This window comes from Bactrocera dorsalis, chromosome 5, assembly GCF_023373825.1.
Source record: "Bactrocera dorsalis isolate Fly_Bdor chromosome 5, ASM2337382v1, whole genome shotgun sequence".
In the NCBI taxonomy this organism is placed as follows: Eukaryota; Metazoa; Arthropoda; class Insecta; order Diptera; family Tephritidae; genus Bactrocera; species Bactrocera dorsalis.
The window spans coordinates 74,508,121-74,523,449 of record NC_064307.1 but is presented as its reverse complement, the minus strand read 5'-3'; the positions used below and the strand labels follow the sequence as shown (position 1 = coordinate 74,523,449).

At 35.2% G+C, this 15,329-nt stretch overlaps 3 protein-coding genes across 4 annotated transcripts; all 3 read left to right on the top strand.

Moving 5' to 3' along the window:
* The first annotated feature begins 603 nt into the window (after positions 1–603).
* On the top strand, positions 604–4,112 carry LOC105227399 (uncharacterized). 2 transcript variants are annotated; one of them, XM_011206723.4, is made up of 8 exons: positions 604–1,447; positions 1,546–1,610; positions 1,680–2,265; positions 2,325–2,481; positions 2,539–2,741; positions 2,815–3,446; positions 3,523–3,845; positions 3,908–4,112. In XM_011206723.4, exons 1-8 carry the CDS (start codon positions 1,238–1,240, stop codon positions 4,009–4,011), a joined length of 2,280 nt encoding a protein of 759 aa, XP_011205025.1. In that variant the 5' UTR covers positions 604–1,237; the 3' UTR covers positions 4,012–4,112. The 2 variants fall into 2 exon arrangements, with proteins under 2 accessions (XP_011205025.1, XP_011205024.1); XM_011206722.4 differs by having other exon boundaries at positions 618–1,447; positions 3,905–4,112.
* A 5,670-nt stretch (positions 4,113–9,782) lies between these two features.
* Positions 9,783–11,013, top strand: LOC125778784 (putative protein TPRXL). Its single transcript, XM_049458034.1, has 2 exons — positions 9,783–9,986; positions 10,055–11,013. The coding sequence occupies exons 1-2, from the start codon at positions 9,977–9,979 to the stop codon at positions 10,909–10,911; spliced, it is 867 nt and encodes a 288-aa protein (XP_049313991.1). The 5' UTR covers positions 9,783–9,976; the 3' UTR covers positions 10,912–11,013.
* A 420-nt stretch (positions 11,014–11,433) lies between these two features.
* Positions 11,434–15,032, top strand: LOC105227442 (mucin-2). The gene is made up of 2 exons (XM_049458033.1): positions 11,434–11,581; positions 11,643–15,032. Exons 1-2 carry the CDS (start codon positions 11,572–11,574, stop codon positions 14,681–14,683), a joined length of 3,051 nt encoding a protein of 1,016 aa, XP_049313990.1. The 5' UTR covers positions 11,434–11,571; the 3' UTR covers positions 14,684–15,032.
* The last annotated feature ends 297 nt before the right edge of the window (positions 15,033–15,329 follow it).

Sequence of the window (15,329 nt, the reverse complement as noted above, 5' to 3'; positions counted from 1 at the left end):
TGTGCATATATTTTATAAGGCAACACTGATAGATTAGATAAACAAGTTAAGTTAGAAAAGCAAAAATTAAAAAGATAACAAACGAATACTAACAAAAAATTAATTTGTTGGTGAGTAAATTAAAAGTTAACGATAGTTTTATGATTTACTAAAATGTTGATCTGTATCTAGTTTCCGCTTCAAAAAGTGTATTAACTGAGCCCAAGATTTTATTAAAGCACATCACTATGCAAAAAAAAAATATTTAAAAGTTTTAAGGTATTAGAAAAGTTTTTAATGTAAGAGCTGTTGTGGTAAGTGCTAAAAATAAGATCGGAAGAGTCTCATTGTATTAATATAATACGGTTATTTTCCACTACATTGCATGGTTTCCGATAACTTTAAGCCCTAGCTCTTGAGAAATGGCATTGACTACATCATATTATTACTAGAGAACGTATATTTATAATATAATAATAATAATATTTATAAATATACGTTCTCTGCTATTACTATGTACAATATTAAATTGATTTCAATTTGCACTATTTAATAACACTTACAGTGCTGCCAATAATTTTATTTTAATCAAATAGCGTTACAGTGGCAAGGCTAATACAGTATAAACACAGCTGCGTGGAAATACGAAGGCAAAACAGAATAATAAAACACAGAAAATAGAAAACTAAGTGAAAGAAATAGTATATTGAAAAAATTTTCTTTGCCACTAAACTTCTAAAATCACGTTAAAACGAGCAAAAATTATTAGCAAATCAATCCATTAAAAATTCTAGTTCCTTCTACAATATTGCATACAATTTAAAAAAAGCTAGAGTTTTTCAGCCCAGTCTTAAGTGTTATATGTGCATGCATATGGTTTAGTGAACAAAGGCGTAATTTCGATCACCTGTGAATAAAATGAGGATTTAACCTAACGAGTGACTTTTGAGTGGTTGATATGTGTTGTCCATAGTAAACCAAGAAAGAAGTGTTAATTTTGCAATAACGTAATACATACATCATTATTATGACGCTAAGTTTAAGAGCGTAAAAAAGGAATAATTGCAAATTAAAACTATACAAAACGGAAATACCAAAGTGCATTATTCGTTAAAATAACAACTGCAACAACAATAGTGTTACGTAGCCATTACTGTGAAGTATACTCATGGAAAGAGTACTATAAATAGACAAATATACTGGAAACTTCTTCAACTTTCACAGTTTTAAATAGTTATTAACAAAATAAAAAGCTACAATGACTATAAAGCCTATAATTTCACCAACGCAGAAACGATCGGCTTCGGACGAAAAGAAAGAAACTCATAGCCATAGTCATTCACATACTCCACATCCACATGGAACTCATACTCATGGACTTGGCCATAATGCGGTTGAATCAATCAACAGTCATAATCAAAACAGTACTCGAAGTGCTAATACACATGCTCAATGTCGGGCTGGGCAGGTACATTTTACACATGCTTTTTAATATATTGTGACAAAAAACAACAACATAACATAATAAAAATTTATTACATTTTCATTTATCTTTCATAAATTCAGAGCCCTCAGCGGAGAGTTGAAATTTTCGACGACATAGCCCGTCATCGTCGGAGCCCACATAAAAGGTAGATAAAAATAATACGCAAATTAGTTATTTTTTCAGTTATGCGATTTGTTTTTTTTTTTTTTAATAGCTCACGTTCTAAGCGTCGAGATCACCATGACCACCTACATAAACGGGAACGCGTAGAAAGAGAAAAACTTTCCACAGTAAGCGTTTCAAATAACACAGGCTCCAACAAATGTAGCAGCCCGCATGTTCATAGTAATGTATCTTCAAGTACAGTTGCTGTTAACAATAATGTTAACACTCCCGTGGGAAAAAATGGAATGGGTACTAATGCCAGTACACCGCAGACAGCTGAAACGGTCGAAAGTTCAGCTGATCAATTGGGTTCCGGATCAGTGGTACGTAGTTGTCAAAGTCCCAAATCATCAACATTGACTACACAAGCAGCGGCTAACTTGCTGAAAGCAGTCGAAGAAACATATTCTGGATATAATAGTGGTGACGAGCACTTGAGGCCCAAAGAAGATGCTATTACTGCCGATGAGTGGCAGCAACGCGATGAACAGTTTGCAAAATGTATGGCTGGACGTGGATACGAGCTCCGATCAGTTGAGGAAGACGGTGCTTGTTTATTTCGATCTATCTCCTTACAAATTTACGGTGATGAGGAAATGCACGATGTAGTCCGCCAGCATACGATGGATTACATTGTAAGCCGTAATTGAATCATATTTCCAGCAAGTCATTGCAATTTTCTTTTAATTTTTAGTACAAAAATCGAGAATATTTTTCACACTTTGTCACTGAAGATATAAATAGTTACATTAAACGAAAACGGCGAAAGGATTCTCATGGTAATCATATAGAAATACAAGCTATGTCGGAAATATATAATCGTCCAGTTGAAGTATATTCATACAAGCCAAGTAGGTATATATTGAATAACTTTGATTTATTTTAATAAAATATTTAAATTGACTTAGCTCCCATAAATATTTTCAATTCGGAGCAATTGAATAAGGGTTATGCACCACTGCGTCTATCCTATCAACGAGGTTCGCATTATAATGCGATTCTTGATCCATATAATGCGACTGTGGGTGTTGGTTTAGGCTTAGCTGGTCATAAGCCTGACCTTCAAACGAAAGAAGCTGTACTCTTGAGCGAACAAATGGAAATTGAACAGGTAAAAAAAATGTGTAAAATAATTCCTTTAATTTCTTCATTTAATAAATTTTTCGGCCCTTTAATGATAATAGACAATGTTTGAAGATAAACTGAAAACAACTGATTGGGAAGCTACGAATGAGGCTATAGAAGAACAAATTGCACGAGAATCTTATTTGCAGTGGTGCCGAGAAAATTTGCAAAAAAGTCGTATTAACGCTACTGCGGCATCCACATCAGCTACTGTAACATCTGCTGAAATTGCTTCAGATTCGGAAGCATCACCTTCCAAATATTCTGTTCAACACAATAATTCTAGTGATTTAAATACTAACACCAGCAACTGCAGTAACAATTCTGTACATACTGACATTGAGAAGGCGACTCATACTGACTCTACAACAAAAACATTTGAGCGCAACTTAAGTTCAAGCGTCGATTCGACAGATACACCACCAGTTTTGGAGCATAATCGTGGCTTGTCCCCGAAATCATTAAATCTAATAACTCACAGTGTAAATAAAAATATAACGTCTCCACATTCCGTCGGTGATTGGGAATTAGATAGTGATGATACGGATATAAGTAGTACCAGCTCAATCGGAATGGGCAGTGTGGGTAATAGTACTGGGAGTATGAAGGTATTGAAAAAGCGTAGTGCTAATTTGCGGACTGGTGCGAAAAAACGACGTCGTGAACCGGTGGTCGTGGCAAAAGGAAAGGGGTAAGGATTTTTAGAACTGCTAATTTTAATGGAATCGGTATCAATAGCGTTGGTTTAAAATATTAACTTTTTGTAGTGTTGCGGCATCTACTCGTGGGATAGGAAAAAGTCCGAAATATGAAAGTGAGGGGGATCCACCTATGATGCCAATAAAGTCGCGATCACATACTCCAGAGGGTGAGCAGCAGCCTTGCACTTCAAAGCAATCGTGCACTACAACTCCCGAAAAGGATTTTCTGAATGCACGTGATAATTTATTGGATATGCTATCGGCATCTACTTCAAAATGTACCTTACCATTGTCAAAAACTTCAACTGAGAGCTCAAACCAATCTGTCGACAATCAAGAATCTTCAAACTTTTATCAAGAGCTTTTGGAAGCTTCGTATGCAGCAGATGGTTAGTAAAGTAATTTAATTTTTAAAGGTTTAAAAAAGCTTAGTGCTTTTTTGCTTTAGCAGGTTTTGGCCAGTTAAGCGAATCAGAAATGTTACAACGTGCTATACAATTATCCACTCAAGAGTACATCGATGATCAAAAGAGGAAGTATTTGTTTGGGCCATAAGTTTAAGTTACTCAATAAATGCAAGCATTTTTTTTCTGTAGCGTGTACAATTTAGAATTGAACAATAAAAATAAAAACAGTGTTATTACTTGGTGAATTTAGTTGAAATGAAGAATTATTAATGCAAGATAAAATATGTATAATACAAATTATGAATTCTTAAAAGAATTGTTGTAATCATTCTTAACTAATAAATTTGTATGAATATACCCTTTGAATATACTATTATCATGCGAAAATATTAAATACTAACATTAAACACAAAGAAAAATAATTGAAATGGAATATAAAAATGTATAACGTTGTATTTGATATAATAATAAATATTTACTTAATTACTAACATGCGCGGCCAAATTATGGTTGAATATAAGATACATTTCAAGTTCAGCAACCGCTACTTTGAGATATATTTTTTAAATCTATTTTCAAAGATTTTTACTGGACACAGTGCATTAAATTGATTACGGGTTAAATCCCCTGTTTATTTAACAATTACTGCGGTGTTTCATGAATTCTAATCTATAATCTATAGTATTACTTAATTTATAATATATACAAATTCTATATGCATAGAGAGATTTAGCGTCGTTAATTTAAAAGATGCATTACATGTAATAACATGTGTTTTGATAACCATATCTTTGAATATTGTGTACAGTCAATGAATTCACTTTATTATAAGCAGTAGTCTGTTAACATTAATAAATCGAAAAATTTGTTCATTTAAAATTAAAATTGTAAATGCAGTATAATTGAGTATTCTGGGTTTGTTATTGTAACGAATTCGTGATGCTGGACTTCTAGCTTGTTGGAGTCTTGGTTATTGCTAATATCAAAGCCAGGGATGTTCGAAAATCCTGATACTAGATAGTTATATAGGGGCTTATCTACTTTAGACACAAAGATACACTCTTATGCGAACAACACGCTCTCTCACACATTGAAATAACTCACATATTGATCGATATATGCGGTACAAAGTTTCCAGGAAGCTCGAAAGTCTGTATATTAGGTATATGGGGCTAAGGAAAGTATTGGCTCGATTCAATCCATTTTTGACATACAGACATATCGTTGTCAGAGAGGCATACAGAGATATTCATTGTTAAAAATTACTGCGTCATCTGTTGGCAGTTAGAAGGATCTTGACTGATACCGTGGCAACTAAATCTTTTAAATTTTATATATCCTTTGGAAAGCTTATGTATGCACATATGCATAGGCATATATATATTCAAGATAAAAATGTATCTTTAATTTAAAATAAATGTACAATAGCTTGCCACTAAAAGGCACATTTCTGCATAAATATGCCATAAAAAAAACTATTTTATTTTATATTTTAATATTTTATAATCACTTACCACATTTTATTTAACTTCGTATCACATTTCTACAATAAATTGATACACTTCCGTACTCTAAACTCGTTTCCATACTTCTAATACATTTTTTCCATTAATATAACATTTTATGCCCAACCACTGGCAGAGCTCTGCCTGCCCCGACGTTCGGCACCCAGCTTTTGCACTCACTAATTTTCACTTTCACTTTTACTACACAAATAACAACGCACGATTATTTTTTTATTTTAAAACGGTAAAATTGACGAAATTCAACGTAATTTTACTAAAAACTCCTTAATTCCAGCTTAATTCTTAAACTAATTTCACTTTTCTAAATTGACGCTCAGCTTTTGCACTCACTAATTTTCACTTTCAATTTTACAACACAAATAACAACGCCCGATAACTTTTTTTACTTTAAAACGATTAAATTGGCGAACTTCAACCTAATTCTACTAAGAACTCCTTAATTGCAGCTTAATTCTTAAATTAATATCACTTTTCACCGAGCTGCTGCATAAGTCACTTACACGAACGCGATATAAGGAAACGTATGATCGAAATGGCGGCGGAAATTAAGAATGATGCTATTCAAGATTCAAAACTACAGGGTTCACAAATATGCACTCACATAAGTGGATATCTCGTTCATAAACATGACCAACAGATGGCGCACCTATTATCCTTTAAAATTATCTAATGCACACATGTTATTATTTTTGTTTATTAAGAGCTAAAACATTCAAAAATGGATAATATTTCGCTGACAAAAATTATTTTTAATTATCTAATAACTATTTTATGGTTTGCGGTGATCCATCTTCATTCATACGACCAACAAGGGTGGTATTTTATAAGGTGTAGTGTCATCTGCTGACAACAGTCTGACCACTGAAAAGTATCTAGCCAATATACAGGAAAAATCAGAAGTGTGATTGCTATTAGTTTAATGAAATCTAAATAACAAGCCAATCGTACGAAAACCATTTGAAATTATATTTATTTTACATATCTATTTTTTTAGAAGTACTTTGAAAACCTATGACACCCTGTACTAGGTACTGAATCGGTTTAGTGTCTACAGAGCTTTTTAAAAGCTCGAATATCATTGGTCGTTCTTAATTTCCGCCGCCATTTTAAACATACATTTCCTAGATTCTCGCTTGCGTCGGTTCAATTTGCAGCAGCTCGGTGAAAAGTGCAATTATTTTAGGTATTAAAGCTGCAATTTGTAGTGTTTTTAGTGAAGTGAGGTAGTAGTTCGGGATTTTAATCGTTTAATAGTGAAAAATGTGATCGGGCGTTATTAGTTGTGTATTATATGTGTTTATAGTGATTTGTGGCAGTAGGAGCCAGCGGCACACTGCCAGATGGAGTATATCAAATGTACATATGTAGGTGGGTGCACCTATGTATGTATATGGGGAGCAGAGTGCACTTTAGAGCATTAAGTGAGGTAAGTCCTGTTGAAAATTACTAAAGTTAAAAAATTATATTATAATACGGCGTAGGCCCTGCTCTACGTAATTGTGTGTACCAGTGTATGAGTGTGTATACATTTCCATAGCACATACATATGACTACGTGTGCTTGCAAAAGTTTAATAGTTGCGCAGCCACTTTATTTCTGTTGCTCTCCACTTTACATTAACATTCCGTATATATATATGTATGTATGTATGTATATATCGTCACCTAAAATGAAAAATAACGTATGATCAAAAAATTCGAAATTGAGTGTTTCATTGATTACGACCCACTACTTCAAATTACATACATATAAGTACATATCTATTACATTTTAAGGTTGTGCTATCAGATATAACCCAGTTTTTATCAATATTTAAATTTTGTTTAACTCATGTTCCATTTTATAATGTGTTTCATTCTTTCTCCTGTAAATTTCCGAAAATGTTGTTACGTTATTTTGCATTTTAGGTGACGATATATATATATATAGGTATATATATGTATATGCATATATAAAACTAACAAAAAAGTTCAGTGGCCACTGCATCGCTGTAAGATCTTCTAGCTGCCAATAGATGTCGTTGATATTATCAAGAGCGAATATCATCAGTTGTCACCTCCTATTACCGCCGCCATTGTTTATAGTTCCTTTTAGTTAAGCGTCCGTGCATATAGAAATTGCCTTAGCAGAGTACACTGCACATTCTCTCATAATTGTACCTAAAAGCGTTTGTATATTTTTAAAGCTGCGCAGTCACATTATTGCTGTTACTATCACTGTTGATTAACATTTTTTGTTAGACTATCGTTCTTAGTCGATCGTTTTTTGATGTTCTCTGGCTTAGCATTGTCCATTAACACTTCTGACTACTTGTTTACAGGACAAAACAGAAGTGACCATGATATTAAGAAACAAAAAAATAATAATAATAATAAAGGGCTAAGTGGGTGCAACCGAACATTTCATATCTTGTAAATTGCAAGAATCAAATCCAGGGAAATATTTTGGCACACACTCTCTCATTTTCATTGAGATAACTCACATATTGATCGATATATACGGCACAAAGTCACCGGGAAGTTCCAAAATCTAAGAGAAGTATTAGTCCGATTGAACCAATTTTTTACATACCGACATATCATTGTCAGAGATGATTATCCCTGAATTTCCATTATATATCTCACATATTGACCAATATTTTCGATCAAAAGTCAATTTGATGTGCTGGGGTACAAATATTCGGTAACTATGTACCTGTGTATCAAAAATGGGTTGCCTACCAAGTTTTGGTTGCCATAGTATAAAAACCACGTCTAAAATATCTTTACTGCACGGAAAAGAGAGATATGGGATCAGCACATCCCATATACGAGGAAGTAAATAACCTTACCAATGTTGCGATTTTATTGTTTTTCTGCAGATACTCAGCTGATACTTACACTGCCTTGATATACTGCTGCAGAGATTGAGACTCGTACCATTACCATATTTAGCGATAACCAAAAACCGTTTGTTTTGACTCCCATGACTCTAACCACCTTTTTAAACAAATCCTCTTAATTTAACGACTATCTCCCAATATCTCGACCCCTTCGAAACAGCACGTCTCTTGGACCTACCGTTAGATAACTTCTATGGCAGCTAACCCGAACCTTACTAACCAAGCGGGGAGCCGAATGTCGAATGGGCATACAAGGAATCCACCGTGATTGTAATACAAAGTCATTTGTATAAATGATTGCCTTATCGGCCTCAATGTTATCAGTTATAAAATCTCGCAGAATTAATTGAACACACCACAATCTCTGTTGCCATCTTTACTAATTAGAATTTTTTACTTCAGTGAGTTCTATGAAAATGAAAAGTAAATTAAATTGGCATGTGTATTTTATCACCAAGAAAATGAGTATGCATAAATTTCCCCAAATTTAAATAAAAAGTAACTGGTAACTTTTCGGTTAATTAGAAACCAATGTTAGTCAAGCATTTGAAACATAATGAAAAATTCACAACCGTGGTTTCTTTATAGTGATTGTCTCTGCCTGTGTATACTCATTTACTTATTGGAAGTTCAGAGCTATTAAATTCATTATATCAGGTACATTATATGAGAATTTAAGGATCAAAATCATTTTACTGGGTATAGGCAAGGGTTAAGGTAAGTCTGTACCATCGTACAGTCTTATCACGCTATGCTTAATAAAATGAATTGACACAGACATACATATATTAATCGACCATTCCCTCCACATTTTTGAAAATTTTAACTTAAAGCAATGTAGCAATATTCTTTAATTAAAAAATTTTGGCGGAGCAGATGTGAAGAACTATTCTGTAGTAACTATCTAAAATATAACTATAAGTAGGGAAATTATTTCAAAATTGAATGATAAATAATTTTCAACATAATTTTACTATATGTTTATATTTTCAGCATTAACCTAAATCTTTCCAAATTGATTTCGCCATTAATGATAAGATAGTCTTAATTATTGCACATATTGTACACTGTATGTACACCCATTTATATATGAATATCAAACCCTTACTGTGAAAATAATATAATCGACTTAAATAATTTTTTCATAGTTACAATAAATAATTCGAAGATTTATTTAATTTCTCCGATATCGCCAGGTTATTTCAAATCACAGCCATTAGTTAGTGTTCTTGATTACGGTCTTATTAAAATAAATTATTTTTGTAAATATATAAAAAATGCTTAAAAAATATTTTAAGTCGTTTATGTTATTTTCAACGTTAAGGTTCGGCATATATTTGTACAATTATACATGAAAATATTTTTGACTAAAAATTAAACAGTGCTTTTCGAATATAAGTAAGTATGCAAGTCCATAATTCTCTTGAAAAGATATCCATCTGCACTTACCAAAAGTGCATTAAATTTTTCATATATATAAGAGTATATCTCATTCAGCAGGAAATGTGGTTATAAACTGTATACTTATACTTAATGAAAGGGCGGTGATTTTTAGAAGCTTGATATACATCTGAAACTTTTTTAATTGTTTCTATACTCTGAGCAAGTTTAATATTTATTACGTAGTAACTTATTGGCAAAGTAATCAGTCTACAAAGATTTCTGGGTCGCTTAACATCTTCAATACACAATTAAGGACAATAGAAATGCGAAACGGTATGAACGATGGTTTATTTTTATCAAGATCTCAGGATTGGACTATAAAATTTAATTTATATTTGTAGTAATATTTGGAGTTTTATTGTGTGTCTTATATGCCAATGGAAATAATGTAATAGATGATCTTCGCCAAACTCATGGGATATCATTAATTCAGGAACTAAGTGGTCCAGCTACTGGACCGTCAGGATCTACGTGCAATGACAAAGGAGTATGTGAAAACCAGGCTGATGGCGCCATGTTTCCTGATTCTGGATCAAATGGTTACATAGTGTGTCAGTGCGAATGTGAAATAGCAATGCCTTGCCCCTCTGGCTTAGTTTTTAATTCAGTACTTAATGTTTGCGATTGGCCTCTAGATAGTACAGATGCGCCGGGAACTTCTAGCTCACCAACAGATATAACTACAAAAAGTACAACAACAACGCCATCAAGTTCGTCGTCTTCAACCCCATCGTCTACAACTTCTGATATAACCACTGAGGGTACAACGTCAACGCCATTAAGTTCGTCGGCTTCAACCCCATCGTCAACAACCTCTGATATAACCACTGAGTGTACAACATCAACGCCATCAAGTTCGTCGTCTTCAACTCCATCGTCAACTACTTCTGATATAACCACTGAGGGTACAACGTCAACGCCATTAAGTTCGTCGGCTTCAACTCCATCGTCAACTACTTCTGATATAACCACTGAATCCACATCTACCACACTAAGTGGCCCAGCGACTGGGCCATCTGGTACTACATGCAACAATAAAGGAGTATGTGAAAATCAGCCAGACGGCGCCATGTTTCCTGATTCTGAATCAAATGGTTACATAGTTTGTCAGTGTGAATGTGGAATTGAAAGGCCATGCCCTTCGGGCTTAGTTTTTAATTCAGTACTTAATGTTTGCGATTGGCCAAGTTCTACCTAATTTTCCTCTGCTGCAATTCTTTTTTATTACATGTTAAACAATATATGTATTGCAGCATTACAGAACGATGATTATATTAAGAGATTAAAGATATAAATCCAACATTTTATTATGCAGAATTTATTTAAAACGACTCATAATTTTTCTTTAAAAAAATCGCGAAAATAACGAGAATTAGTGAAATGATCCAATGTATTTAAAATATGTTGCCATCAGACGAGTTTGAGATAACTTAGGATAACAGAAAACTGTGCCAAATAGGAGGAATTACATAAAAAATTTAACCAACGTTAAAAGAGTAATTAAGACAATTTTCGCCAAGAAGATGCTAAACTATTAAAAGGCATTGTGTCATTGCAGATATTATCAATGAGTTGCAAAAAACAATTGACATTATGATATCAATCTTTGATGCTGCTCGTTGCAATCTCGATAAGGTTCGATAAAATAATGTTGGCCATTGTATATTGTATGTACATACCTGAATGTACGCAATACATGCATCCTCGTTGGGTGCAATTACAAACAACTCTAATTTAATTAGAGTTAAACAATATTTTCCGACCAGTATATAAATGGAATTTGGCCCTATATGAAGCAATAAAGGTTTGCCTTCTGCCAAGGAAGTATATTTTGCTGAACTAAATTTAATATATAAGGATGTTAAGAGGTTTGTTTAATATTGCTCTACTTATAAGTTTTCCGTAAAAGTGACCGGATTGTTATTGCAGTGATAACGCTAGCTATTTTTGTGCTAGCTGCAGAAGGAGGTAACGTGAAAGAAACGCGATGTATCAAAGAGGTGATAGGAAAAAGGTTAGCTCACCAAACCGATTGTTCTAAATTTGTGCATTGTATTAATACATCATTCGGACGTGTTCAGAATTGTCCTAGTGGATTAGCATTTAATGCTCAAGATGAAGTATGTGATTATCCATCACGCGCTGGTTGCTTCAAAGAAAGGTCTTCCTTTCTAAAAACCACTTGCGAATGTGACTGCAGTGTGTGTTGTCCAGGATGTAATTCAGATATCACTCCAACAGCACCTACTATAAGTCCTTCTACAACTTCAACGCCTTGCAATACTCCAATCCAATCATCCTCCCAAACTCATTCAAATCAAATTACTCCGGAACCAACGTCAAATCCAAACCCATCACCCACCCCTACTCAAACTGTAACACCAACACCAATAGTTTGGGATACAACAACTCCAACTCAATCACCATCTCAAACTCAATCGACTCCGGAAACAACGTCAAATCCAAACCCATCACCAACACCAATAGCTTGGGATACAACAACTCCAACTCAATTACCATCTCAAACTCCATCGACTCCGGAAACAACGTCAAATCCAAACCCATCACCAACCCCTGCTCAAACTATAACACCAACACCAATGGCTTGCAATACATCGAGTTCAACTCAGTCACCATCGCAAACTCCATCGACTCCGGAATCAACGTCAAATCCTAATTCATCACCGACCCCTGCTCAAACGAGAACACCAACACCAATAGCTTGGGATACAACAACTCCAACTCAATCACCATCTCAAACTCCATCGACTCCGGAAACAACGTCAAATCCAAACCCATCACCAACTCCTGCTCAAACGATAACACCAACACCAATAGCTTGGGATACAACAACTCCAACTCAATCACCATCTCAAACTCCATCGACTCCGGAATCAACGTCAAATCCTAATTCATCACCGACCCCTACTCAAACTGTAACACCAGCAATAACAACTTGCGATACATCAAGTCCAACTCAATCATCATCGCAAACTCCATCGACTCCGGAATCAACGTCTAATCCAAACTCATCACCAACATCTTCTCAAATGATAACACCAACACCAATAGCTTGCGATACATCAAGTCCAACACAATCACCATCGCAAACTCCATCGAATCCAATTAGTCCGGAACCAACGTCTAATCCAAACCCATCACCGACCCCTGCTCAAACGATATCACCAACACCAATAGCTTGGGATACAACAACTCCAACTCAATCACCATCTCAAACTCCATCGACACCCGAATCAACGTCTAATCCAAACTCATCACCAACATCTTCTCAAACGATAACACCAACACCAATAGCTTGCTATACATCAAGTCCAACTCAATCACCATCGCAAACCCCGGAACCAACGTCAAATCCTAATTCATCACCATCTCCAACTGAAACGTTAACACCAACACCAATAGTTTGGGATACAACAAGTCCAACTCGATCAACTCCGGAACCAACTTCAAATCCTATTTCATCACCATCTCCAACTGAAACGTTAACACCTACACCAATAGCTTGGGATACAACAAGTTCAACTCAAACACCATCTCAAACTCCATCGACACCGGAATCAACGTCTAATCCAAACTCATCACCAACATCTTCTCAAACGATAACTCCAACACCAATAGCTTGCGATTCATCAAGTCCAACTCAATCATCATCACAAACTCCAACGAATCCAATTAGTCCGAAACCAACGTCTAATCCAAGCCCATCACCAACCCCTGCTCAAACGATAACACCAACTCCATCGAATCCAATTAGCCCGGAACCAACGTCTAATCCAAACCCATCACAAACTCCTGCTCAAACGATAACACCAACACCTATAGCTTGCGATACATCGAGTTCAACTCAATCACCATCGCAAACCCCGGAACCAACGTCAAATCCTAATTCATCACCATCTCCAACTGAAACGTTAACACCAACACCAATAGTTTGGGATACAACAAGTCCAACTCGATCAACTCCGGAACCAACTTCAAATCCTATTTCATCACCATCTCCAACTGAAACGTTAACACCTACACCAATAGCTTGGGATACAACAAGTTCAACTCAAACACCATCGCAAACTGCATCGACTCCGGAACCAACTTCAAATCCTAATTCATCACCATCTCCAACTGAAACGTTAACACCAACACCAATAGTTTGGGATACAACAAGTCCAACTCAATCGACTTTGGAACCAACTTCAAATCCTATTTCATCACCATCTCCAACTGAAACGTTAACACCAACACCAATAGCTTGGGATACAACAAGTCCAACTCAAACACCATCGCAAACTGCATCGACTCCGGAACCAACTTCAAATCCTAATTCATCACCATCTCCAACTGAAACGTTAACACCAACACCAATAGTTTGGGATACAACAAGTCCAACTCAATCGACTTTGGAACCAACTTCAAATCCTATTTCATCACCATCTCCAACTGAAACCTTAACACCTACACCAATAGCTTGGGATACAACAACTCAGACAACGATAGCCACAACTGACGGTACCTTCACAATACCTGGACCCACACAACACACTTCTGATTGCGATCCATTGTGTTGTAATGTAAAAGATGGTTCCACTAGTATTTTGGAGGGAAATTGTCAAAAATTCGTGGTTTGTGTTGGTGGCAAGGAAAGTATTTTTACTTGCTCCAATAATTTGCTGTTTAATTCCGTAACTGGCGAATGCGATTATCCAGGAAATGTAAATTGTCCCTGGCCTCAAGATCCACCAAGTGGTCCGTCGGCAGGACCATCTGGAACTCATTGTGAAACTGGAGGTCGGTGCGTTGGGCAGCAGGACGGCACCTCTTTTGCTATCGAAACTTGCAGCACAGACTATATTGTGTGCCAGTGTGAGTGTGAAGTGAGGCGTAGTTGCCCATCACTATTAATGTTCAACTATAATTTGGGGGTCTGTGATTGGCCAACGAGTTTCGGATGCTAACATATTTTAAATACTTTTACTACCATACCGAAGGATGTTTACTGAATATTATTGTCTTACGTTATATTATGTCTGAATGGCAATGCCATTTGATACTGTATATAAACATAGCAAATTCAAATTCAATTTTTCCTCTCAAACTATACCAACATTTTTAGATTCCGCATTATTAGTCAAAATAAAAATGTACATATGTATATGACTGCTTACCCATAAATTTTTGAACTGTTTAAAGCCAATTGCATATCTTCAGCTATATTTATCACTTAACAAGGAAATCGGTTTTTCTAACCAAAATTATAAGTATGTATGTTCAATTCTTAAATATATCTATCATTTTGAAACTGTATTTGTTACAAATTGTTGGGTCCTTCATTATTACAGAATAGGATGTTTAAAAGACAACCGTTCAATTGGCACACACTGGTCTGAGGCATAAGGAATTAGAAATATGGAACATCTTTAAAAAAGCCTTGTTTGCTAAGAATAACCGTTAGTTTACTAGGTTTTCAATCAAAACCCTGATACAACTGTGTGCTATGATAAGAGTTTACACAAGGTACGTACTTAAAGCTGCTAACGGGCATGTAGGACAAATCGGTAATATGTGGGTCATGCAAGAAGAATTATGAGTCTTTAAAGAGAA

What these genes read in the sequence shown, in the direction of transcription:
- LOC105227399 (XM_011206722.4), top strand. Translation starts at nt 1,238, where the DNA reads ATGACTATAAAGCCTATAATTTCACCAACGCAGAAACGATCGGCTTCG. An exon ending in AACAAATGGAAATTGAACAG is followed by an intron (nt 2,742 to 2,814) that starts GTAAAAAAAATG and finishes TAATGATAATAG; the next exon opens with ACAATGTTTGAAGATAAACT. An exon ending in AGCTTCGTATGCAGCAGATG is followed by an intron (nt 3,846 to 3,904) that starts GTTAGTAAAGTA and finishes TTTTTGCTTTAG; the next exon opens with CAGGTTTTGGCCAGTTAAGC.